The 25212-nt window shown below is 31.4% G+C and overlaps 3 protein-coding genes across 7 annotated transcripts in view; 1 reads left to right on the top strand and 2 right to left on the bottom strand.

Moving 5' to 3' along the window:
• Positions 1-57: 57 nt before the first annotated feature.
• LOC115884766 (probable peptide chain release factor C12orf65, mitochondrial) lies at positions 58-910 on the bottom strand. Its single transcript, XM_030903442.1, has 3 exons — positions 732-910; positions 427-662; positions 58-372 (listed from the first exon to the last, which is right to left on the bottom strand). Exons 2-3 carry the CDS (start codon positions 620-622, stop codon positions 152-154), a joined length of 417 nt encoding a protein of 138 aa, XP_030759302.1. The 5' UTR covers positions 623-662; positions 732-910; the 3' UTR covers positions 58-151.
• A 284-nt stretch (positions 911-1194) lies between these two features.
• The window catches only part of LOC115884748 (E3 ubiquitin-protein ligase TRIM37-like), a 32439-nt gene continuing 8421 nt past the window's right edge, over positions 1195-25212 (bottom strand). The window contains exons 12-16 of one of the 5 annotated variants that reach the window (XM_030903406.1): positions 20005-20208; positions 16106-16338; positions 15689-15902; positions 14339-14450; positions 1195-1313 (exon numbers count right to left, since the gene is read on the bottom strand). In XM_030903406.1, coding sequence (XP_030759266.1) covers positions 1229-1313; positions 14339-14450; positions 15689-15902; positions 16106-16338; positions 20005-20208 — 848 coding nt within the window. In that variant the 3' untranslated portion in view covers positions 1195-1228. Of the gene's footprint in view, positions 1314-10834; positions 10878-14153; positions 14269-14334; positions 14451-15688; positions 15903-16105; positions 16339-20004; positions 20209-25212 lie in introns of those variants that run through there. The other 4 variants (XM_030903407.1, XM_030903409.1, XM_030903408.1 and 1 more) reach the window with 4 other exon arrangements.
• LOC115884749 (tektin-1) lies at positions 1550-10696 on the top strand. The gene is made up of 7 exons (XM_030903412.1): positions 1550-1758; positions 1819-1918; positions 1981-2235; positions 3657-3904; positions 4643-4865; positions 7367-7585; positions 10497-10696. Exons 1-7 carry the CDS (start codon positions 1679-1681, stop codon positions 10632-10634), a joined length of 1263 nt encoding a protein of 420 aa, XP_030759272.1. The 5' UTR covers positions 1550-1678; the 3' UTR covers positions 10635-10696.

Below are 25212 nucleotides of genomic sequence, written 5' to 3'. Positions count from 1 at the left end.
CATAAAAATAGTATTGATCCAATATAGGTATTTAGGTGAAATAATTATTTTATTAGATGAATTATATAAATCCTTTTTATTACTGAAAGATTCAATATTTATTTACATTTTTTAAGAGAAAACAATACGGCAAGAACCAATAAACATTAAATTAGCTTATTTTTTCTCTTTCCTTCCATGCATCCTTTAACTGTCTCAACTTTTCTTTTTTACCTTCGTAACTAGTTCTTTTCTTCTCTGCATATCTCTTCATCTGGGCATCAATACTATCAGTTCCATTCAATAAATTATCTAGTTTTGAAACCAGTAGTAGTCTGGCTTTTTTTCTATTTTGCTCTAAAATTCTAGTTTCTTGACATTTCACTACCAAACCTAATAATTCATTTTTATAAATAATATAGGTATAAGATGATAAAGAAATTGTACCTGTTGGAATATGCTTTAACACAACACAGCTGGATGTTTTGTTGATCTTTTGTCCGCCGGGACCTGATCCTTTAACATGTTGCTCTTCTAAATCATTATCGTTTAGAACAGGTACTTTCGAATAATCTAATAGTTTTTTAAAACTGGAGTATTGTCTAAAGCTACGTAAGTAATCAAGTCTTACTCTATTTAACATACTATAAAACTGTCTTCTTAAGTAATAAAACTATGCCTTTCTACAATAACCATTTTAGAAGTTTATATTTTAGTATGCTTAAAATACTGAGGATACAAAAAATACTAACCTCAAACTTATAATTTATGTTATCTGTTGTCGTAATTTGTTTACTTTGCTTAAACTCTCTTTTAATACGGCTGCAAAAGTATTCTCTGTCTGTAAATTTTAATTGTTGCCCGTATCTCAAAAGATTTTTATATAAATTTAAAATCTCCAATTTTTTAGGCACACTCATTTTTAAGAATCAGTTTGAAAAATATCGATATCGATATTTAAGAAAAAATATCGATAATTATAATCGGATATAAATTAGGTAATTTGAAAGAAAATCTAATTCATTTAATGTAAGAATAATTGTTATTAAAATCAAAATCAATATCAAACATCTATCGTATGTTACAAAAATAGTTTACTGATGTATTTTAAACTTATTGTTATTTCCTATTACAATCATATATCGATATATTTTTTCATATTACCCATCCCTAGCCTCTTCTTTTTTAAATATAGACATAATAACACCACCATTCTTCTTATCAGTTTTAAGTGTCTTCATTCTTAAGTCTAATAGCCAGTTCCCAGTTCCTTGAGCCAGTTACATGTTTGAATACCAGGGTTGGAACAGAAAAATCTGACATTTACTCTATATCTATGTAACAAAATAAATATAAATTACCACATTTATTATGTATAGAAATTACATTTGATGCAACAAATCCAACAGTCCCGTTTAAATTCTGAGATATAAAAGAATCCATATTTCTGTAACCTACAGTAGCAAAACATAAAAAAATAATATTTTCAGTAGAATAGAGTTTATAACTTATAACAGATGGATCAAAGATATGGAGGAAATACCCCTCCATCTCTGATATGCTATACCAGTAATTTTCCGTTACACCCGCAATTTTTAAATTAATTTTGGTATCTATAGAAACATTATGACGACCACCTATTGACAAAATATATTCTAATTTTACAAATAACTTGAAATATCTGATAATTATTTTTATAATGTCCCTATCTAAGCATTCGCCAATCCACACTCAATTAAAATCAAAATCGTTAGTTGTTATACCTCCGCCACCAGCTAGGTAAAATGATTTTATAGAATTTATTAAATTTTATAACATTAATAACACTTTTTTAACCAGATACACTTTAACAGAATGGCATTTGAACAACGCATATCGAGAAAGATGCTGTCTGGATCAGCAACAACTAGCAGATTCAATTACTGCCGAATGTGAACGAGTATTACAAAAATTCTTACATTTTTTTTAACAACAAGGCATTTAATCTATATTATATTTCAGATAAAAGATGAAGTTGACGAAAGAGTTGAGCTTAATAGAAAAGATACTGACCGCAAATTGGAAGAGCGAAAGTTGGACATAGAATTCAATACTGGAGAAATAAAAAAGCAGAGAAAGGAAGTTTGTATTGAAGTGGATAATTTAAAAACCTATATGGAAAGAATAAAAGACTGTTTGGAGTCGTTGAAAAAAAACGCACAAGTTATGTGTCAGAAGTGTATTATACTTAGAGAACAACGCATCGGCATTGACTTGGTATAGTATTTTTATTTTAGTGCCTAAAGAAGGAAATTATAGTACATAATCCCAATCAGAATCTATACTAATATATAAAATCCTTAAGTGACTGACTCACTGATTAATCACGATCCTGCTCAAACCACTCAACGTAAGAAGCTCAGTTTTGGCATACATGTTGATTCTAGGGGGTAGAGGTTTGATAAGAAGGGATTTTTTGAAATTCCAGTTCCAATAAGGGGGTGAAACCACTCCTCAAATATTACAATATTTTTTATTTAAAAAACGGTCAAGTTTCCGAAAAAACGCTTAAACACGTTTTTTATTTTGTTTTTTTACATATTTTCAAATTGTGTAATTTATTATTAGGTACAACAATTATTAGGTAATCCAAAGGATAAAACACCTCTACTGGAAAGGTCGGGTATTTATGAAATTTCTTGCAAAGATTGTAATCAGAAATATGTTGGGCAAACTAGAAGATCAATATTAACTAGATTTGAAGAACATTTAGCTCAGATAAGATATGGTAGACCGGATAAATCTTGCGTTGCCGAACATATTGTTGATAAAGAACATTGTATAGATCTTAATAACTTGAAATTAATTAAACAAGTCTCAAATTACAGGCAATTAGATGCATATGAAAGCATCAGAATTAATAAATGTAAAGATAGTATGAACAGAGCATTAACGGTCCAATTCCTTCAAGTTCTTTGTTCCTACTACTCTAGTGGCGGAAATCTAACTGTTACGCCCGGTGGGTTCTGTACTCGGTTGGCTAGATCTTGCCATGCCCACTCTGTGCCCACTGAGCGGGTATATAAACGCTCCAATTGTAGATTGTATTTTAGTTTATAATCATCTGCTGATGATGCTAACATGGTTAGCGAAACGCGCGTCCAGTGTAAAAGTAAAAGTGTTTTGGTGTATTGTGGTGATTTAGTGTTTTATTTAGCTGTGTAACACCAAAGGTTCCAACCCTCAACTGTAATATTACCAAGTTATATAATAATATCGGCATATTGTTTTTTCTCATACTGACATAAATGGTGAGAAAATTTTATCCAGTTTGTATGTTAATGGAAATTCTTGCTTTGTTTTATCATCACCAGTATAAATGATTAATTCGACGCGAACGAAGTAGTCCTTTTATATTTTACTATGAATTTTAATGTTTCTTAATATATCTCAAGATAAAGGAACATTTCTTATATAAAAAAACTCGAGTATTAATTATATGGACAAATTTACAGAAAATCAAAAGTTTTCATTTAATGTGAAAAAATATCTTCATCAAGTTTTCTCTGATCAAACTAAACTATTATTAATTAAAATATTTGTACGTATTTAAAATTAAAAAAACACGCTATGATAATTAAAACTTTGTGTATGTCTTGCATTCTAAATAAGTTCGTAAATAGATTTTACTCTTTTAGTGTTGCGACGATGTAGAAATGGAGTTGAAAAAAGAACTACAAGTAATAGAAGGTACTCAAAAAATGCTGGGCAAAGCTTTGCAGCAGGCCAACGAGCAGGTCAGGCGATTGAAATCAACCATGTACTTTATGGATAGAGATTTGGAAGACAAAGGCAACGTTTACAAAATAGATACTCACAATAGTAACTTGAAACATACTAGTATGAATCTTAGTCTCTATCATGGTTTCACGCCTTTAAATAGAGGGTACGTAATTTTTTAATAATTTTGCAAACAATGCCAGAATTAAAAATGGTATTATCTAACAAACTTAAATTATTAATAATTGTTCTTAGTACCGAACATTTTAGCATTACTCTATTACTCTATTCTCAATACCTATGGTAATCGCAAAACCATTTCCGACGCACGTGACACGTGATCAACTTTGAGTGACAAGCGATGGCGACAGCGCTGCCAGATTGTGATGGATTTATTAGATGAATCTTAATTTAAAATTGACAAACAATTATATAATTTTTTAAAGTTTAAAGAGTTTTACGTTTTATTTTTAATTTAACTTTGAAAATGGTATAATGTGCTTATCAATCAAACTTACTTTTCTGACTGGAGTCAAGGGTAATAAAGAACCTTTATTGTCACGTTCTTGTTCAAAATAGTTAAAAAAAAACAGGGAAGCTACAAGCTCTTTGCTTCAACTGTTTAAATGCTTCAGCATATTTTCAACACACAATTTCAAGAAATGCAATACAAAAACTCGAAAATTTAGTTTTTAAAAGAACTGCTTGTGCTTAAAAGTGCAATTAAAAAAAAAACTATGAAAATAGGCAAAAAAACGAGAATTACTCGCAAAGATTCAACAACACGATATACAAAATAATGACTGACACTAGGATAATTGTCAAATAATAAAGGACAACTATGCGTATAGTTTTGTATGTCTAACGACTATGAACAAATCTACTTAATTAATGTTTGCCGTAGAAACATAACGCTAGAAGAATGGGAAGACTTTACTAGAGTTAACATCGAAAAGGCCTCGAAAGAAATCAATTCGGCGAGACAGTTGCGAGCATACACGGATATTCTTATCAGACAGGCGATCGATGATTTGTTGAGCCAGTTCCACTGTGTCAACGGCGCTTTCAAAAGGCGCATCGAAGAGATCAAAGAAATCAAGACCAAAATGGAAATCGAACATGCCGAGGTAAAATGCGGATAATTAACATTATATTTCTCTCTCTTCAGTCCTGACCCCCATTAGGGAGTTTAGTGGTCAGCGTAACATCATGGATGATTTTTCTCCAACCACCTCTGTCTTTTGTCATCTCGATGACATCGTGCATTGGCTTGCTACAGCTAGTCGTGATCTGGTCTATCCATCGAGTTGGAGAGCGGCCACGTGGTCTACGTCCCTCCACCTTGCCTTGAATTATGAGTCTTTCCATATTGTCCGGAGTTTTCCTCATTATATGTCCAAAATATTTTAGTTGTTTTAGTCGGATTTTACAGGAAAGCCTGTTAGTAATATTAAGTTCATTTATAATGGAAACGTTTGTACGGCGTTCATTCCATGGGATACGGAGCATACGTCTATAACAATACATCTCGGTAGCATCGATCTTCTTACGTTCCGCCTGCCTGAGAGTCCACGATTCGCAGTCATACGTCAATATTGGGAGTACCAAACAGTTGACTAGCCGGTTTTTGGTGGCTCTTGAAATCTGGCGGTCTTTCCAGATCTTGGTCAGTCTCCCAACAGCTACCTTTGCCATGTTGCACCTACGCTTCACCTCTTCTTCCAATGTGCCTGTATTTGTCAATAGTGATCCCAGGTATACGTATGACTTAAAGACTTCAAAGCGGTCGATATGACTTATATTTGGATGGTTGTTATGTTGCCTATCAACTATCATAATTTTGTTTTTTTGCGTATTTAGTTCCAGACCGAGCGGATTGCTTTCGTTTTCTACCCTATTTACTAAATTGATTAACTCTTCTTGACTGTTAGCGAGTAGTGCTGTATCATCTGCAAAGCGTATATTTATTAATTTTTTGGCCATTTATTGAAATGCCTCCTTCCCATGTTTCTAGCTATAGTTTCTAAATATTATATTTATACGAATATAAATTCGGTTTTAATCAAAAAACAGGTCGAAGAGGTATAGGCTTAGTGCATTTCAGTTGGTTTCAACAAATTCCGACCGCAGCGCTTCAACGGCAGAAATCAGAAATTATCAGTATATATTTCACGTCGCCGTCATATTGATCGCATTAAAATAATATTGAAATCGTAGTTTTGTCATAATATTTAAGTATTTTAGTTTTTTGCTAGTGTAGTTATTGAGGCTATAAAACACTAAAGTACGAGGTTTGTGTGATGTAACCTTTGAATAAGAAGACTAAGGAAGGAGCATAATGCTATCCATGTATTCATGCATGGTGGACGGAAAAGCCACCATAAAAGCTCTCTAGGGTGGGGATCCTTGACAGTTCTGTTTGACGATTCATTTGACACATTTGAATTTGATTTGAAATTTTGTGGATTTGTCAGTCTTTACGGAGCTATTTTATGTTATTTATTATTTATTCTACTACTGATAGTTGTATAAAGGTAGTAAATCTAGATGGAAATTGTGGCAGCACTTAAATTAACAGTGACACTATCGCGATTTATCGAAAAAGACTCTAAAATAGTTGGTTGTGTAGCGTGCGGTAGATCTCGGCAAAAATTGAGTGAAATAAATGGAATGAAACTTTTCGCTAGTAAGTGACTATATAATATACATACGTGTAGTAAACCGATCATTTATGAAATTCACTTAAATTAACTAAATTATATATTTTTCTTGCATTTTAGCTTTTATTTATTACTTGTCAAAGATTAGATGTCAAAGAATTTAGATACGTTAATTTGACTTACCTGCTTCAGTAGCGTATCGGATGTTTGTGGTAATAAATACTTATTATAACTTAACTATTTTATTAGAATTATATATTTTTATAACAATTTTAATAACTACCAACATTTATTCACAACGTAAAATAAAACAACAAATTATTGAGTCTACCCCACGTCTACCCTACATCATAGTTTTACATTTTTTAAATAAAATTAGAACGACACTGATAAACCGGAATTTAAGTCGGCCATATTTGAGGCCCATCGCGGTGTACCTAAGATTTTTGATATGCTCCTTCCTTAGTCTTCTTATTAAAAGGATGTAACGCTGTTTCGGGTAGCAAAAAATAAGTGAAAAATAATTTACGAACTAGGCGTCGGACAGCCCTCCTGATGAAGGGTAGGCCCAGAAACCGGTTGAGGGAGTGGAGCTTGGTTACCCCCTTTACGACAAGCAAAACAATTTTCTCTTTACTTTTTATTTTTTTTCTCTACTTTCGATTTTTCGAAATTAGAAAAAAAACACAGCTAAAAAAGGCAAGAAAATATTATTTATTAATATACACTAAAGCTGTAAGAATTTTGTTCATTTCATATAAAATCTTTTAATAGAGAACATTTCCTATTCAGGAGGATTCCAAATTTGAGATTGATGATGGAATTTTATGCAGGTGCAAATAAATTCAATAAGTCAATAATTCAGTTTTCAGGATACCTATTTTAAACTTTTCTACCATCCCATTAATCTGAAGTAAATAAATTTTAGCAGTATTTAAAAAAATACAATGAACAAATAATTTTTACAGATAATGAGACGGGCAAACGAACTAACCAGGACCATAACAGATTTGGAAAAATCTCTGAGCGAAAAGGAAGGCTACGTGGCATTGGCGCACACCAGACTCGGCAACAGGGCACAGAGACCTGGAATGGAACTGTGCAAAGATATGGTCGAAATATCGTTGGTCAATGAGGTCGGCGAGTTGAGAACAAATTTGGCAAGAGTGCAACACATGTTGGCCGAGGTAAACAAAAAATATTTTAAAATATCTGTACAGGGTGGGTCAAATTCGACGCTTTTAAATGGAAACACCCTTTTCTACAGGAGATAGACAAAAACTAATATCGGTGTCTGGAGCTCAATTTTTGTCAAAAACATGATGGTGAAAACCGCATATCGATATCTGTTACCGTTTCGGAGTTACGGGGTGTTTTTCACAAAAATATGCATTTTTAACAAATCGCTGTAACTTTTTTGCTATGGAAAATTTTGTATTTTTATGATAACATTTCCAAAGCACCTTTTTACGTAGAATTTAATGGTTTAAGTATAATTTTTTTAAAATTAATAATTTAAGAATTATCAACAGAAAATTTGATTTTTTATATGGGACACCCTGTATATTTTTAATTTATTGAAAAGAATTTAAAATTACCTTTCCAAAAATATAACACACTTGATATTTTGCTCGATTCCTCTTCGAGATATAGAGTATATAAAAATTCGCCCGCTTTAAATAAGTAGGCTTTGAACGGCACGTAATGCAAAACAAATCTAGCTCTGAGCATCAATTAAAACTAAAATAATATTTGCTATGAGAGATGCAGAATTTTATAACAATTTAAAATATAGTTAACCAACATCAACACATTTAAACTATATCTAATAACAATAAAAATAAATAGCGCAAACTAAGACATGAGATTTTACTACAGGTGTTCGACATATCGACCGTCTTCTGTTATGGACAGACGGGGCAGTTTTAGAACATTTCTCGCGGAATTCATTAACTCAGTGGGGGTGAAAGATACCCTCTCATAGCTGCTAAGTATTTCTAATTCTTGTCTAGATTATACGGAAGAATAAGGAACCTTTATTCTTCCGCAAATATATCCATAGGATTAGATCCATGGGCACTAAGTCAGGCGGCCTCGACGGCCAACGGCCGGGATCTTGGTTAGCTATTCAATTATTCTTGAAATTGGCTGCAAAAATTTGCTGATAACTTCAGCGTTCAGAAGCGGTGCGTCGTCTTGCTGGAAAAATATGTTTTCGAGTTCCATTAAGGGCATATCATCAATAAGGGGTCCAAAGCCTACTAGTAAAAAGTGGCGAACGACCAAAAAATAATTCATGCATTTTTATATCAATTGGAATGTCTACTATTTATTCTTATCAGTACACATTTTTGGCTTATTTCTAACCAAACGGTTTTCTTCAACTTCCGCCGCACTGTGCGCTCGTCCGTCAAACGCAAAAATAACTGTCACTGTCTAAAATCTTTAGCGCTAACTTCAACTCGGTCCCTAGAAAACGTAAAAAAACTGACAGTACAGGAAGATAGGAATCGAACTATCCTTATCTCTATAGTATCCTTGGGTGGCGCCCTCTACAAGTAGGAGTCATATTAACATCAAAATCAAATTTCTTATGTCAAAAAACGTCAGACACCAATTTTCATCCAAATATTGACGTTGCTTTAGAAATTATTTGGAAAAAATCGAAATAAAAATTAAACTTCTACTCCCTTTATCTCCAAAACTAAGCATTTTACGAGATACATTGGCGTAACTACAGAGATGCCCGGGCGTGCATATATTTTATTAACTAGTTGTTTCAGCAGCTTATCTAATTTTTTTACTGTATTGTTATAGATGTCATATTTATATGACATCTGTGACAATTATCTATAATTCTGTCTATCTACAAGGACATCAATAGGCCATTGCCTGGAAACTTACATGGTGAAATTTTGATAAAATAATTGAGTACATACTAAAAACACGGTATGTCGCTAGTGGTAGGAAAAATAATTTTTAGAGGTTAGTAGTTTATTTGGTTGCCTGTGATATGCATATACAGGGTGTTTCCTAATAAATCTAAAAAATAAAAAATCGTTAGAAAACGAATTAAGGCGGGCTCTTAATAAGTATATTTATTTTTTTCTCGACAACCGTTTGATGAACAAGAAAAACTCAAAAGATCAATATTGTTGAAAAAGGATGGCCAGTCAAGAAAAAAATATATTTTCTTTAAAAAAGCAGTGGTGTACCATTTTTGTTAAGCAAAAAAGTCGATTTTTTTTAATTCTTAACACCCTGTAGATCAGAAAGGAAGTACTTTAGACCTAATGGTTATATAAAAATTGTTTTAAGAACACATGAGGAATCACACCATAATTTTTTTAGACTATTCGAAAACACCCTGTATATTGTCAACTTGACAATGACTGCTGATAAATCAAAAAATACCTTTTCAGTGGAAAAAGCCTGATTTTCGCAAGAAAAATTTTGATTTTTATTGAATTTGGGCCTGCGTTTGCAAATACTCGTTTGTTTTTTAATTTTCTATCTAAATTTTAAATATCATAGTCAGAAAAAGTTTTATTATTTATTAACTGTAAAAATGGTGTTTTCTTGTTGTGTTGCATCTTGCAAAGAAACTAACAAAACTGCAAAAATGTACGTGTTTCCAAAAGACGATAAGGTATGTATCTTAGATAAAAGAAAAATATATGGAATGTATTCGTTGTTTGATTTTTTTTCGTTCGCTTTAAAATCTATAAATCTCGGTCTATTCATTAGACAGCCAGTCGACTTATGATCGTTTACATGAAACTCTGTAAAATAAATAAAAAAATATATTGTAAAATATATATTATATTCTTATGTTTTATTAAAGTCATTCTGATATACTAATATATCAGTGTAACTTTAAAAATAAATCCTTTGAATTCAAATATAAACATAAAAAACATTTACAGCAGAAAAGGCGAAGGCGCTGGGTTAAAAACGTAGTCTCCACTAAAAACACGGAGGGGCGCTTTGACCCAAAATTTTACTATTAAGTTTCATATCTATCTTAATAGTAGATTATTTTCTTTTATCTATATGTCAATAGGCCTAAAATATTAATGCATTTTCTATTTATTTTAGGCTCAGGCTTCATTAAGGTATTTATTAAAAACGCAAATTCAGCTTGAAGAAGATATAAATGTGAAGACAAACTCCTTGAAAATTGACGAAGTCGACTGTATGACTATAAGACAGAGCATGGATTATCACGCATTTTAATTGAAAAAAAATATATGTCTCCTTACATTTTATATCAATATAATAAATTTTTTGAGATAAAATATTTTATTTATAGAAATTAGTAAGTACACAGCCTAAACTTAAAATAACATTCTTGGAATGGTACACACTAACATTTAATTAATTAGTAATAATAATAATTATTAATTTAACAATCTTTAATATTTAATAAATAATTAAGAAATAAAATTAAATTAAGCAGAACGCGGTTGATGATCGGATCTAAAAATAGAGGAATATTTTACAAAAAAGACACATTTTTGCTTTTTCTTTTTCAACGTTTTACCCTTGTTTATATATTTTTAAAGTTGGTCAACCGACTAGACAAAATGTGCTGCTAACTGGAGGACAAATCGTGAAGCTTTCGGGGCGGAGTCAAAAATATCGATTATTTTCGTTATTTTCCTCAGAGTAATGTAATAATATAGCCCGGGTATAGTCTATAAAATGAATAACTTTGAATTTTGACCGTTATTTTTTACCAACATGGCAAATATAAAATCCCTCTATCCAAAAAGTTACTGATATTCTTTAAAATGAGTGCCTGAACGAATCAGATAGGTAACTCTTTTTACTTTCGTGATATAGAAAAGGAAAATAATAAAACAAGGATGTAGTTCTTCTCTTCTTGCAAAATTAACGCGAAATGTCATAATTGACAAAAGTAAAATGTCATCAGGCCTTTTATTTCTAAATATCAGACCAATGCCGTCTCTCAATAGAACAGCCTCGGAGCGAGATTTATGACGTCACGCTAGTTAGATACCACGGATTAATAAATATGTTGTAGAATCCATGGAAAACATAATTATTCCTCGTATTTTTGGTTTGTATTTTAAAAATGATATAGTTTACATAAAATATACATAATATACAGTTAATAAATACAATATATATATACCTATTTATAGTAATAAATACTTTGGCAAATATACTATGAACCATACAAATGCAGCAAATGTTTTACAATATACAAATAATGATTAGGCACATAAGATAATGGGTAAAATGTAAAATATATTTTAAATTTTGGGATTTGAAAATCGATCTAATTTAACAAAAAACATTCAATATCTACTAATAGTGATATATTATCATTTGCATTTACAAAATTTATATGTATATTTTGAAAGCATCAATGTTTGAAAAATTTATATTTGCAAATAATACAATATCATAGGAAAAAAGGGGTCAGCGATGGCTATGAAATAAAGATCGCTGTCATTTTATATGTAAAATTATTCTAAAATTTTTGATTTTCTTGGGATTTAGGTTCGGGAAAAACGCTAATTAAGTTTTCATTATTTTTTTTGGTTTCAAAAAAAAACGTCATAGCTAACGTTTATAGCCTTCATCAGTGTTGTGTCATATGAAAAAAATAGTGTCGAATATAATCCAAAAAATTACATATACGAGGATGTTTGTTCTATGTATTCTACAACAGTAGTAGTATCTAACTAGCGTGACGTCATAAATCTCGCTCTAAGGCTGTTCTATTAGAGACGGCATTGCATCAGCATGGCCGCAAGTAGCTAACCTAATAAAATATACACTAGAAAAGCCCGCGGGAACTGTCAAGTTCAAAGTTATTCGTTTCACAGACTATATCTGCGAACTTTAATAGTGATCAGCTGATTAAGAAATTTAAACGAAACTTTTATTTTACTGTAAATTGTGGATTATTTTTGCCTGTTATTTTAAGAATTCTAAACAGTATTAACAAAGAAATTATTATTTCGATATGTTGGAACGCCCCTTTGTTAATGTAATCATTAACGGTCTGTGTTCTATTTGATAAATATAGGCAGCCCAGTTCGGTATACCCTGTACTCCCACAGAATATAACTTCTAGCAATATGTTGGTACATTATTTATAATTTATGGTAAGTTTATGCTAATTGGCTGTTAATTAATATTTAAAAAAAAGTTACATACCTATTTTAATTTGATTTAATGCAGGTTTATAAAAGAATCAATTCATTCTTAGATTATTTTATTCTAAATTGAGTGCTTTACGAATTTTACGATATTTTTTTTTTTGAAAACATAAAACTTTTTACATTTTTGATGCTAACTAATTGGCATGGTATTATTGGTATGGAAATTAGCCAAGAAAGAAAAGAATTGGCTATAACTTGTAATTTTTCGAAAAAAACATATTATACCTATCGCTGAAAAGCTTAAAAAATGGCGCTTTTTATGAAGTCATGGCCAACTATGGTTTACTAAAAAAACATATGTTTGTGTCATATGTCAAAAATGACAGACTTTAGAAAAAAAAACAGAAAACACAAACTCATTAGGTATGTGATTATCTACAACTTTTATCTGAAAACTTTTTGTCTAAAATACAGTATGGTCGAATAAAAACGGCGTCAGGGATGGCTATGAAATGACGATCAATGATATTTCCCATATAATTTTACATATAAAATGACAGCGGTCTTCACTTCATAGCCATCGTTGACGCCGTTTTTATTCGATCATACGGTAGATTATAATGGAATTAGAGACAAGTTTTAAAATAGCCAAAATTTGTTTTTTCGAAATATCTAATAAGCCTTGAACTTCTCCGAAAAATCCGAAAAGCGCATATTTATGACCCCACCAAACTGCAATTCTTTCCCCATTAACCGACTCTCTATATCCAGTAGTTTCCGAGATGCCCATAGAGAACATCGTAGGAAACTCACCCTGTATAGTATTTTGAAACTAACTATTGTTATTATTTGACTGTTTAATTTGATTAATAAGGCTAGATTAATTTAATTTCAAATAAATTTGATCAGTTTTTGTTTTTGTATATTCTGCTACCAGAAAACCAAGATTATATGATAACGCACTTTTCAACGAAGTTGAAGGAAGATATAGTGTATCTATCATAATACTTAATAGAACTACTACAATTATTACAAGAAAAACAAAAAGAAGAAATACCCAAATACCCCTTCATCTACTACTCAACTACAAAATAAACGAATATAATCTCTTAAAAACACTACACAACTACTTATTCTTGTATTCTACACTGAACAAATTTCAAACTCAATACTAATTTATTAGTACCAAAGCACATGCCTCAAATTCTCCCTTCAACCCATTGTGTAACTACATTATGACACTAATAACTATTTTGGTAGATCACACTTAAATGCTGCACTAAACACTATAATTAAACTTAATAAATTAATACTCATCTTTACACTACACCTTCAAAGAAGAAAGAAATATGAACATTTTCTAAAAACTAGGAAGAAACAGAACTTCCATAACTTGTAACTGTTATAATAGCGTCAAGGGGACAAAGAATATTAAAATATTTTAAAATGTGCATTCAGGAAAGAAAATAATACCGAAAATTATCTAAACAAACATTTTTATTTCTTATCAGTGAGAAGCATCGGGCTTTGTCGGCCTGAAGAAATTTTGTCGATATAATACAATGGTCGAGATTGTATAATTGCCAGCTTTTATAGCGCATTAGTAAGTACACAAAAGTAACTTAAAATAGTATTCTTGGAATGGTACACACTAACATTTAATTAATTAACAATATTTAATAAATAATTAAGAAATAAAATTAAATTAAGCAGAACGCGGTTGATGATCGGATCTAAAAATAGAAGAATATTTTACGAAAAATACACATTTTTGCTTTTTCTTTGCATTTCCGTTTTACCTACCTTCCGCCGTTTCTGTCATCTCTTTCTGGCACCGGTAGATTTTCGTTCGGATTTTTCCTGTGGTTTTTCGGCAAACGCCTTTGATTTAGAAGTGGAGGAGTCCAGCTAAATTCTGAAATATCATTAAAGACTCTCAAAACTTGTATACCATGCTGGCAACTCTTACTTTTGGGTCGGTATTTACATGTGTGGAAGTAAATCGCACAGGGATCTTATTAAGTCGGAGTGAAAGAAATGCGACGGTGTGCTGTGTTGCGGCGTTGCCACATTTCCCCGGTACGCCTTTCCCTATCGAGTAAAGTAAAATCACGATCGCAAACCGCTTATTTTTAAAAAGATTTATTAATCCCTAGTATCTAACTAGAGTGACATCATAAATCTCGCTCCGAGGCTGTTCTATTAGAGACGGCATTGCGTCAGCATGGCCGCAAGTTGCTAACCTAATAAAATTAACACTAGAAAAGCCCGCGGGAACTGTCAAATTCAAAGTTATTCGTTTCACAGACTATAATCGTGATTATTTAACTCAACTTTTAAAAACACATAACACGCGATAACTCAAGAATCCCGTTAGATATTAAAACTTCTTTTTTTATTTTGAATTCGGATCTTTTATAAGAAATATTCTTTTCATTCAAAAATTTAAAAAAAACATCCATTTACTTTTAGTGCATAGCAATTTTCAGCAATCGGGTAACTTTTTTATTTATAAAGATTTTCACATACTGTCTGCGAAGAAAATATAGCAGAAATATTAAGAAAGTTTTTGAAAAAAACTACAATCATTTCTAATGGATTTCGAGATACCGATTTTTGAATTCTAATAGCGCGACCACTGTCGAACACCAACTCAATTCCACTTATTTTTACCAAAAGCACAAGTGTTTCTAATTTGCGCTTAAAATTTACAAGATATAGGGAAAATTACAACGACTCGTTAACCGCGACGAATCTGCTGTATTCCCTTCTACGTCTCTTGGCAATGTGCACAGCTTCTCGGTTCATTTCATACGTTTGGCAACGTTTTTACTGTCCTCTCTTTGTTCAGTACATTATATACTCTTCTTACATACGGAAGTATCGACCCAAAACTAACCTTTGCCAGCTTTTAGTATAAGAAAATTTATGTTTTTTTTTCTCTATTCAACACATTCGCAATTCGACTAACTTCAAAATATAGTTTTGTTAATAATAATAAGTAATAAGAGTTCTATGAGTGAGAGTATTTTATATTTAAACATGTTAAAGAAATTTAAATGTCACTGATTATCCAGAATTCAAGCTATATCAAAACCCAATCGCCGTACGAATACTCTAAATAACTTAGTTAAATAAAAAATAAAAACTTACCAGTTGGTGTTGGCTGCAAACAATTGTCTAAACTGTCACTCAGTGGAGGAGGTGGAGGGAAGGGCGTTTGGAATAACGGACTAGGTTGACCTGCTTTGGCATGATGTTTTCGCCTCTCCTTCTGAGCTACCGACGCCTTCTTCCGGTTCTGATCGTGCTCTGGATAACAATTTATAGAACGCAGGAAGGATTCTAAAGGACCCATCGGAGACTCCTGAAAGAAAAATTAAACTCCATGAATTTAGTGCCGAAACAAACTCAAGAGGGCGCTTCTTTTACTTATACATGTAAGTCAAAATTGGTGGCGCTGTTTTGTAATAAACAATACTGATTGATCTAAAACACGCCCTTTTAAACGGATATTATATAAGTAAAGAAGACGTAACCTTGAGCGATCGGTCTACAGACTATACATACTTTGGTATTTAGTGGTACTGTTTCAGTCCATGGCTCGTTGGGTGATGCGGTATCGCTTGAAGGTGAAGCATCAAATAGAGGTCTAAATCTGTGCTTGTTTTTCTGTCTGTCGTTCGAAGTAGGAACCGTGTCGTCTTTTTGTCGAGAAAGGGTGGGGCCGAGCATAGTCAAGTCTAGATTTGTAGGAGGAGCAGCAATATCAAGCAACATCGTAGAATTTGTCGGCGCAAAACCTTCAAACAAAAAAAATAATATATATTTTTTTAACCAACTTATTAATTAGTTTTTATTTTTTATGTATAGTACAAATAATAATATACACTCACAAATCACAGAGTGATTACACAGGTCTGGTCATTCTAATCAGTGGACTGTATAAGATAAATGTAAGTAACGTACATTATAACCAGTTTATAGACAGAGATACAATGAAATGAAGGGTTGCCAATTCCTTCATACAGTAGGCATTATTAAAGATTCGCTAGTTAGAATAAATATGATTTGGGCGTACACTATTACATCATTTTTTAAAGATTTTTACGTTTTATTTTTAATTTAATAACTAATATTTTAGTAATTAATTGATTTATTTGTTTTATAGCGTATTTTAGTTATTACATATTGGCAAAAACTAGTCCATTATGAATATTATTCTAAGCGTTATTATGGGTTATTTATTTATTTATTGACGTACATCTTACAACGCCACAAGTAAGAGGATGCTATTTATGCACAAGTTAATAATCACAGAATTTAATTAAAACTAACGTAGAAATAACTTTAAAAGTGGTGTAATGTGCTTATCAATCAAACTTACTTCTCTGACTGCAGTCAAGGATAATAAAGGTCCTTTATTGTCGCGTTCTCGTTCAAAATAGTTTATCAGGGAAGCTACAAGCTCTTTGCTAAGCTGTTTAAATGCTTCGGCATATTTTCAACACACAATTTCAAGAAATGCAATACAAACACTCGAAAATTTAGTTCTTAAAAGAACTGTTTGTGCTTAAAAGTACAATTAAAAAAAAACTCTCAAAGTAGGCAAAAAAAACGAGAATTACTCACAAAGATTCAACAACTGATGACTGACATTAGGATAATTGTCAAATAATAAACGAGAACATTGTTGAAAACGGCGCAATATGACCAACATAGCAATAATAAAATTCGGTTTAAACTAATTTTTGCAGCTTTAATCTAAATAAAATATCTGATGCAATCATAGACTTAAAATAAAATATAGACTGAGCATCTCATTCATAAATAGCTGGAACATGCGGTCAGACACTGTCTTGTTATTGTTGTGTTATTGTTTTAGGTTATAACGAGTGCAACACGAGTGATAGATAGGTTGTCTCTGTCATAACGGTCGTTCCCTGACAACAAACACAACACTGTCTTTCGTTTCTCAAGTACACCTGAACTCTTCGTATCATAGCCGGGTAATTTTTTTATTTTAATGAAGCTATAATTAAATTAAAAATATATCGTATTTAAACTTTTTTATATTTTATTAAGATTTAGGACAGGTTTTTTAAATAAAAGTTTAGAAAAAACGTCTTAGAGTCCAAAAAGGATAAAAATAATAAAATACACGTTATAGAAGAAATTTTATAATCGAAATTAATGTAATTTTTGAAATTAATAATAAATTATTAATTTTAGTCAAACATTTACAACCCCTAATATTAATCAGAACAGGATCTATTCCACAGATATAATAGAATCGGCGACAGGGAGAAAAAAAATATATGATTGTTGTAATTTTTTCTGGTTAAGTGATGTCTTATTATGTAAATTAGAGAAAACATAAATCTATTCCATTAAAGCAAGGAAGGTGATAGGAAGTGGATAAAATGAAAACTACATTTATTTAACTCGGTACTGTCTTTATTATACCGGGTGCGTCCTAAAAGTGGCTCATCCCCCATCATTTTTTATATTTTCAAATAAAAACAAGATTTAGTATGTTAGTACATGACATAAATTAGGATTGATTGACGCATTCAATTGTTTTGGTCACTTCCTGTTTCACCGGAAATGACTATAACTTTTAATTTTTAAACGGCACCCTTGGTATATTTCTACTTTATTCGATAGAAAATGACACTCTGAATAGAATGACACATCATATGTCAACTTTTGACATTCTCGCATATGGTTTAATTGTAATTGTAACACGCGGTTCATAACGACAATTTGACTCGAAATACCAAGTGTGTGGTATCAATATATTCATAAAAAAATGCTTTTTCCAAATATGCTAATGAGTCACCCTTGTTCCATTTGAAAAAATTGACATATGTATGATTAAAAATACGATTTGTACATCTTTTAACCGGCCTAGACAAGACACGAAACCCATTAGACGATCAAAACTATTTTCCAAGGCTCCTTTGATTAAAACTTAGTGTTTTTAACAACACCATGGCGCCCTGGATTGAAATTTAAAATAGGATTTGTTTTAAGCGACAATGTCAAAAGTTGACATATGATATGTCATTCTATTCAGAGTATCATTTTTTATCGAATAAAGTAGCAATATACCGAGGGTGCCTTTAAAATCAAAAGATGTAATCATTTCGGTGAAACAGGAAGAGACCAAAACAATTGAATACGTCAATAAATCCTAATTTATGTCATATACCTACTAACATACAAATCTGTTTTTTTATCTGAAAAAATAAAAAGTTATAGGGGTGAGCCACTTTTTGAGACGACCCGGTATATTAAAAAATATTGTTTCATAATGTAATATCATTTTAAAATTCTTGTATGTTATTTTAGATTCTGAAGATAATTTTAGAATAAACCGGAATATATTTTTAATAAAAACATTATTAATTATTAACAGGGTTATAATTATGATTTTGTTACAATGTAAGTAAGTAAATAATGTAATGTAAGAGAAAAAATTCAGATTTTACATTTTACTAAAATATTTTCTAAATAAGCGTCTTTCTACAACAACGCCACTGACTCCCAATGGGTAAATTGAGAGTTGCCTACCGGTCAAAAGTCGTTTCAAGACTTAAATGGATTATTTAAGACAAATTTCTTGCAAATTTGGCACTGGCGAACCATATTTTATAGTTCTTGAACAGAAAAAGTCAATAAAATAAACACTTAAGCACTACAAGCTAAGAAAATGCGTTAATACAGCCGGGGAGATAGCGGCAACAAAGCTTTACCGCACACGTGCGACACGTACTACAAGGTAATAAATGAATGAATAGGCTCCCTCGCCTCTAATCGGTGTTGTCATATTGTAAAGAACTTATCCTTTTAAACAGTATCCGACTTATAATTTAGTAGTATAAGGACTATTTAATACATCTATGGAATACTAAAACCTACTTTATTAAACTGTAGTATTAATATCTCAATATATGTGTATAACAAGAAAAAAAATATTGATAATATTAAAGACGTGACAACATAGGCTGGATGAGGAAGGCTCGGTCGACTGTACCCAGAAGTAAACATGTGTACAAAAAATATTGTCTGTCCGCGTTGAGATGTAAATAGTGTAGTCTATATTTTATTTTAAGTCTATGGATGCAATCATTTGCTCTACAAAGTAAAATGAAGAGCTGCTCGGTATCTTAAATTATACAACCAATTTAAACATTTTTGTCAAAATTTCATTTACTTTAGTGTCAATGTCGAAATGATTGATGACGTGCATCGGAAAATGTTTTGCGATTACTTTATATTCTCCCTCTAGAGAGACGACTCTATGATATAAAGCTTATTTGTATAAATTGTTATTTTGTTAATGTGTATATCTGACAAAAAACACTATACATGGCGTTCTATTAAAACGAAAGGTAAATTTATTATCTTATATCAAAAATACACGAAGAAAAAAAAGCATAATTAGAATAATAATGAAAACTAACCTTTAACCGACTTTCCATTGCCATTCTTATTAGTGGCCTCATCAAACAAACTCATCAACTTCAATTTCTCTTCAAAACTGTTACTCATTAACGTGGAGGGGGATAATGCTGTAGCTCCAGCAAAACTACTAGCTGTCGAACTAGAATCTCTAAGCATAATTCCCTGATTCATAGAAAATTCAGCATACTCCACATCGTTTTCGCCTGCAATAGAAAGGTTTAAAAAATATTTTAGAAACCTTTCCGATTTTCCTCGCACCATCTCTAAACTACTCTATAGTAAAAATTAAAAAAAAAATAGGCAAATGTAAGAAATATAACGCCAGGTAGGCGAGTGAGAACTATATACAGTGGTTTAAATTAAAATAGGTAAAATTTTAACATTGCGTGAATAGTAATTCTGAGCTAAATAGTTTATCTTCTTTGAGATTGGCAAATACAGGGTGTTTCAAAAAACATGTGAAAAAGCAGATTCATTTTTCATATCAACATAGGTCCGATTCTGCTTTGTTTCGTAGCTACAGGGTGTTAAAGACCTAATATTTTTTCGATTTATTATAATTTTTTCCTAGTACTTTTAGCGTTTATCTCGTCAAGGAGGCCGAATTCGACACAATATCAAGAGATAACTTTTAATTGGCATTAAACCGGCGTATACAATTTTGATATCTAAAGAAAAAAGTCAGTGGCGTACGTGTTTTTTTTTGAAAAATATTCCAGTGATAACCCATATGCACGTCCCTGATGAATTTACCGACACTTTTTTAGTATTAAAATATGTAGCACTTATAGTAACTTTTACCCTCAAAATTTTATTCGAATCCTTAAAAGTACTTGGAAAAAAAATTATAATAAATCAAAAGATTATTCAGACTAGATTATTAACACCCTGTATCTACAAAACAAAGCAGAATCGGACCTATGTTGATATGAAAAATAAATCTAATTTTTACATGAGGAATCTCCCCGCGAGAAATAGCACATTTTTTTGATACACCCTGTATACTCAAAGCGGTTTGCCATTATCTTCCTTAAGATAGCGGCTCTATTTATATAAATATTATTATTTAAATAAATAAATTTGTTAAAATAGTTAAGAGAGAAGCACTCAGCTAAAAAAAAAGAGATATAAAAAATAAAATTTAGCCAAGAATATACCTTTCTCACCTGTCAATACTTATCACGTTAAAATAATATCTTTATCAAAACAGACCAAAGTAAGAAAACAAGAAAAAGTATACGCCGAAAAATGGTTTTTAATATACTTTAATAAAACTGTATAATATAAAAATATGATACGTGTCTTATTTCCGATCTATCCTTGTACTGAAATTCCTTCAAAAGGAGTTGAAGGTTCCGTATCTTTTTCTGCCACTTGACTACCGCGTTCTGGTCTTTGACAATCGAACGAATCGCAGGAAACATTTCCGCAATCACCATGACCTAGGCGTTAAGTTTATTACTGAGTAACTTAATATAAGGGTTACCAAACGTCATAATGGATATAATGCCTATCCCACACCAGCGTGAAAGTTTCGCAAACCCTAAAAATCTTAAAGCTAGGTTTGTTTTGAAGTAAGTATAGTCTTGACAAAAGTCATACAAAATCATATATTTGAAACATTTTATTTTAATAATAATTGTATAAACATTTTTTTCCTTATACAATTATTATTAGCTTCTAAATTAAAATTGGCAGCCTGATTTCTGAATCAATTTCATTTTTTTTTAATTTAATAATAATAGGCTTTCACTATATTTTGGAATTAGCATAATTGAATAAAGCAATTAATTCTAGAATTTTCTGCTATCTCACTTTCGAAAAATTTGAAGTCGTTCTTAAGAAAATAAATAAAAACAAAAAAGTCCAGAATAAAAATCCGCACTTTATTTTTAATACGTCACACCTGGCATGTTGAAAAGCGGCAACACGGCAGCGGCCGGGCCACCATGCTGGCCCACCACCACCTCCACACAAGGCCATTCAACTTTTTCCAATATGGCGGAGATAGAAGTGCTTTATTTGGCGCGTATTTTAAAACCTGTTTTATTTCCAAATAGACATTTTTCACACAAATGTCGGGTTGTGATACAGGGAGTCTAAAGTTCTCCACATAAGTATGGAATTTTTTGTATTATTACTTTTATGAAAACATCAGTTAGTTACTTTTTATAAAAAGGTCTGCTTTCTCAGAAAATAGACAGTGTTAAAATATTCCAAATTAAGGTAGCATATATAGGGTGTTCAAAATAATCGGAAAAAGAAATAACCAGAAATATATGACAGAAAATAGCAATATAAACTAAATATTCAATTGCAAACACTTACCTATCATAGTTTAGAATTTACTGAACGTTTGATAAATATATTCGATTATGGACAGTATAGGAAGTTACTTGTATTAGTAAAAGCCTTGGTAAATGCTCCTGGAATTATAAACTACACTGGCTTGGGTCAAAAAATATGGAATATTTTTTCTATGTTTTGCAGCATTACACAAATGGGAATAAATTTAAACTATAATAGGTGAGGATAAATAAAAAATATAATATGTGTTTCAAGATTTTATATAGAAAAAAAAAGAAATACCTTTTTGGGGTTCGTGAGTAAAATCTACGCTTAGCTTAGTTTCTTTACTCTTATCTCTTTACATAGGGCATTGTCTTTGTGGTAAAGACGCCATTCCTTTTTTTTTGCATAGTTCTTCAATAAAATATTGGATATTCTGTATTTGGAACAAGATGGATTTAATAATAAAATCCCTGACGTATGTGAGGGCAATTGTGACCTAAAAAAGACTTATATCCAGGCCATTTATATTTTCAAATGTCAATGTTTCTCAATATCTTTGGTGTGATCTTTTGATGTAAAAAGCTTGATTCTTCTTCCAATATTTTACTTATAGGGAGGTAAGTGTAAGCAGTAGCCATAACTACATCCTCACTAGGGTAACAGAGGCTTTGGCCTTTGGCCTTTTTGAGGCATATTTAATGCACTTCTTACCTGAGAGCTACTAGTAGGAGTGAAATTATCTCTTTTAATAGCTGTCAACAATTTTTTACGAAGGTCGTCATTTTTGGGGAATATAACCAGCAGCAGAAACCTTGGGACCCCCTCTATAATTCCCGTGACAATTTGAAACCAGAGCATGTAAAAGGTATGCTGTTAAAACCTACCCTTTAATACCTATCTTTTTATTATTGTAAGTAACCATTATAAAGTACTATGCAGACTGGCGGCGAAGGCTTTTTACTCATTTAGGTGTAATATCTTAATAAATACTTCTAGTTCTTACCTTAAAATAATTAATAATAGAGGAGTACGACAAGCACAAAAGTTTGAAGCTCCCTATGTGGAATGTCTGGTTTGGATTTTTATTACACTGTTATTTTATCACAATTTTCTGATCACACCATGCACTGAACACTAAGAACTAAAAAAACGTGTTGCAGAAGCACAACAAACTAGAGATAATAAATTATTTCTGGTATGCAATCGGAACTAGAAACCACTACCGGCTTTTCAGGTTAAAGGTAAAAATTTAATAATGCGCTGCCTTCGCCGCCATATTTGCCCTGCCCAAATCATGTTGATTGGGCTTGAGTTGAGGTGGTGCTGGTCAAATCAAGTCGCAATGTTGCCAGTTGTTGGCTGGCGCACGAGCACGGTTCTGCAATGTGATCGGGCATATTTTTCATACGTCATCAATTGGCACTTTAAAATTATTTCAAATTAAAGCAATTTTGAGAGCCTATAAAAAAATTATTCCATGTTATGGAACTATTTTTTTTGGATAAATATACTGAAAATAGTCTTCTATTTCAGATTTTGTCCTTGATTTGGGTATTTTATTTTTTGTGAAAGACCCCATTATCAAGATGGCGTCAAGTACCTTCATATCTTTATAGATACTCAGAAACACTACCACAATATACGACATATATCCGAGTAAATAAGTTATAACAGAAATTTGTTAGTTCGCATAATTTTTAACATTATACAGGGTGTTTCAAAAAACATGTGCCATCTCTCGTGAGGAGGTTCCTCACGTAAATATAAGATTTATTTTTCATATCAACATAGGTCCGATTCTGATTTGTTTCGTAGCTACAGGGTGTTCAAATCTTAATAATTTATCAATTTATTATAATTTTCTTCCCAATACTTCTAGCGTTTCAAATGAAATTTTGTTAGCTAAAAAACTGTCGCCATATTCACCAGGGACGTGCATATAGGTTATCACTGGAATATTAAAAAAAAAACATGTACGCCACTGACTTTTTTTTCTCTTGTTAGCGAAATAGTGTAAGCAATTTAATGCCGATTATAAGTTGTCTCTTGATATTTAGTCGATTTCGGCCTCCTTGATGAGATAAACGTAATTTTATTAATTTGCCTTGATCCAAGTCTAATAGCAACTTGACACAATTTTAATATCATTAACTTGCAAAAGTTTTAAATAAGTACTCATTGATTCCTCATCAAAAAATATAAAAAAAAGTTCCTATAAACATGGGTATGGAAATGCATAGTTTTAGAGTTAGAGAATGTTAAAACTTTTTAAAATTAGATTTTTTGTAATTATCTTAAATATCATTATTTTTTTATTTGAAATTGCTATAGCCTGGACTAATAGTAATAATATTTAATAATAAATTAGATAAAATATATAATTTATTAATTTTATGTTAATTTTAATTTTATTAATTGTGATTAATAAAATTGCGTTTATCTCATCAAAGAGAACAAAGCAGAAGCGGCCCTAGGACCTATGTTGATATGAAAAATAAATCTTATTTTTATGTGAGGAATCTTCCCACGAGAGATGGCACATGTTTTTTGAAACACCCTGTATACGCTATCTAGTGCTTAACAATGATTAATTTTTAATTTTTATGTTATCTCATGATAGCTGTAACCCTTATTGTGGCACAGAAACTTTAGAACTGGTATTTATTCGGCTTAACTAACTTAAAATATACTTCAACTATTATGGATGGCCAGTCAATGATTGTAGATATAGCCCCTCCAGCCTAGAGAATTCATAATTTCGACAGATCTCATCCAAAAAATAAAAGAAAAAACAATCTACTGTTCCTGTCATTTAATCTTTACTAGAACATTGGACAGGCTAAGCTGAATATCATATCATAAGAAATATCATAATGATTCAAAAGTAATATAAAGGATTGCGAAAATTTCATACG

The sequence above is a fragment of the Sitophilus oryzae genome, unplaced genomic scaffold (genome assembly GCF_002938485.1).
Source record: "Sitophilus oryzae breed Bouriz unplaced genomic scaffold, Soryzae_2.0 scaffold_357_pilon_pilon, whole genome shotgun sequence".
NCBI classification, from domain to species: domain Eukaryota; kingdom Metazoa; phylum Arthropoda; class Insecta; order Coleoptera; family Curculionidae; genus Sitophilus; species Sitophilus oryzae.
This window is presented reverse-complemented; position numbering and strand designations above follow the sequence as displayed.

Excerpts from the sequence above, each read along its gene's own strand:
- LOC115884749 (XM_030903412.1), top strand. The coding sequence starts at position 1,679 with ATGTCCCTATCTAAGCATTCGCCAATCCACACTCAATTAAAATCAAAA. Across the intron at positions 3,905-4,642 it reads TTCACGCCTTTAAATAGAGG|AAACATAACGCTAGAAGAAT; the intron begins GTACGTAATTTT and ends TGTTTGCCGTAG. Across the intron at positions 4,866-7,366 it reads TGGAAATCGAACATGCCGAG|ATAATGAGACGGGCAAACGA; the intron begins GTAAAATGCGGA and ends TAATTTTTACAG.
- LOC115884766 (XM_030903442.1), bottom strand. The coding sequence starts at position 622 with ATGTTAAATAGAGTAAGACTTGATTACTTACGTAGCTTTAGACAATAC. Across the intron at positions 373-426 it reads GTTAAAGCATATTCCAACAG|GTTTGGTAGTGAAATGTCAA; the intron begins GTACAATTTCTT and ends ATGAATTATTAG.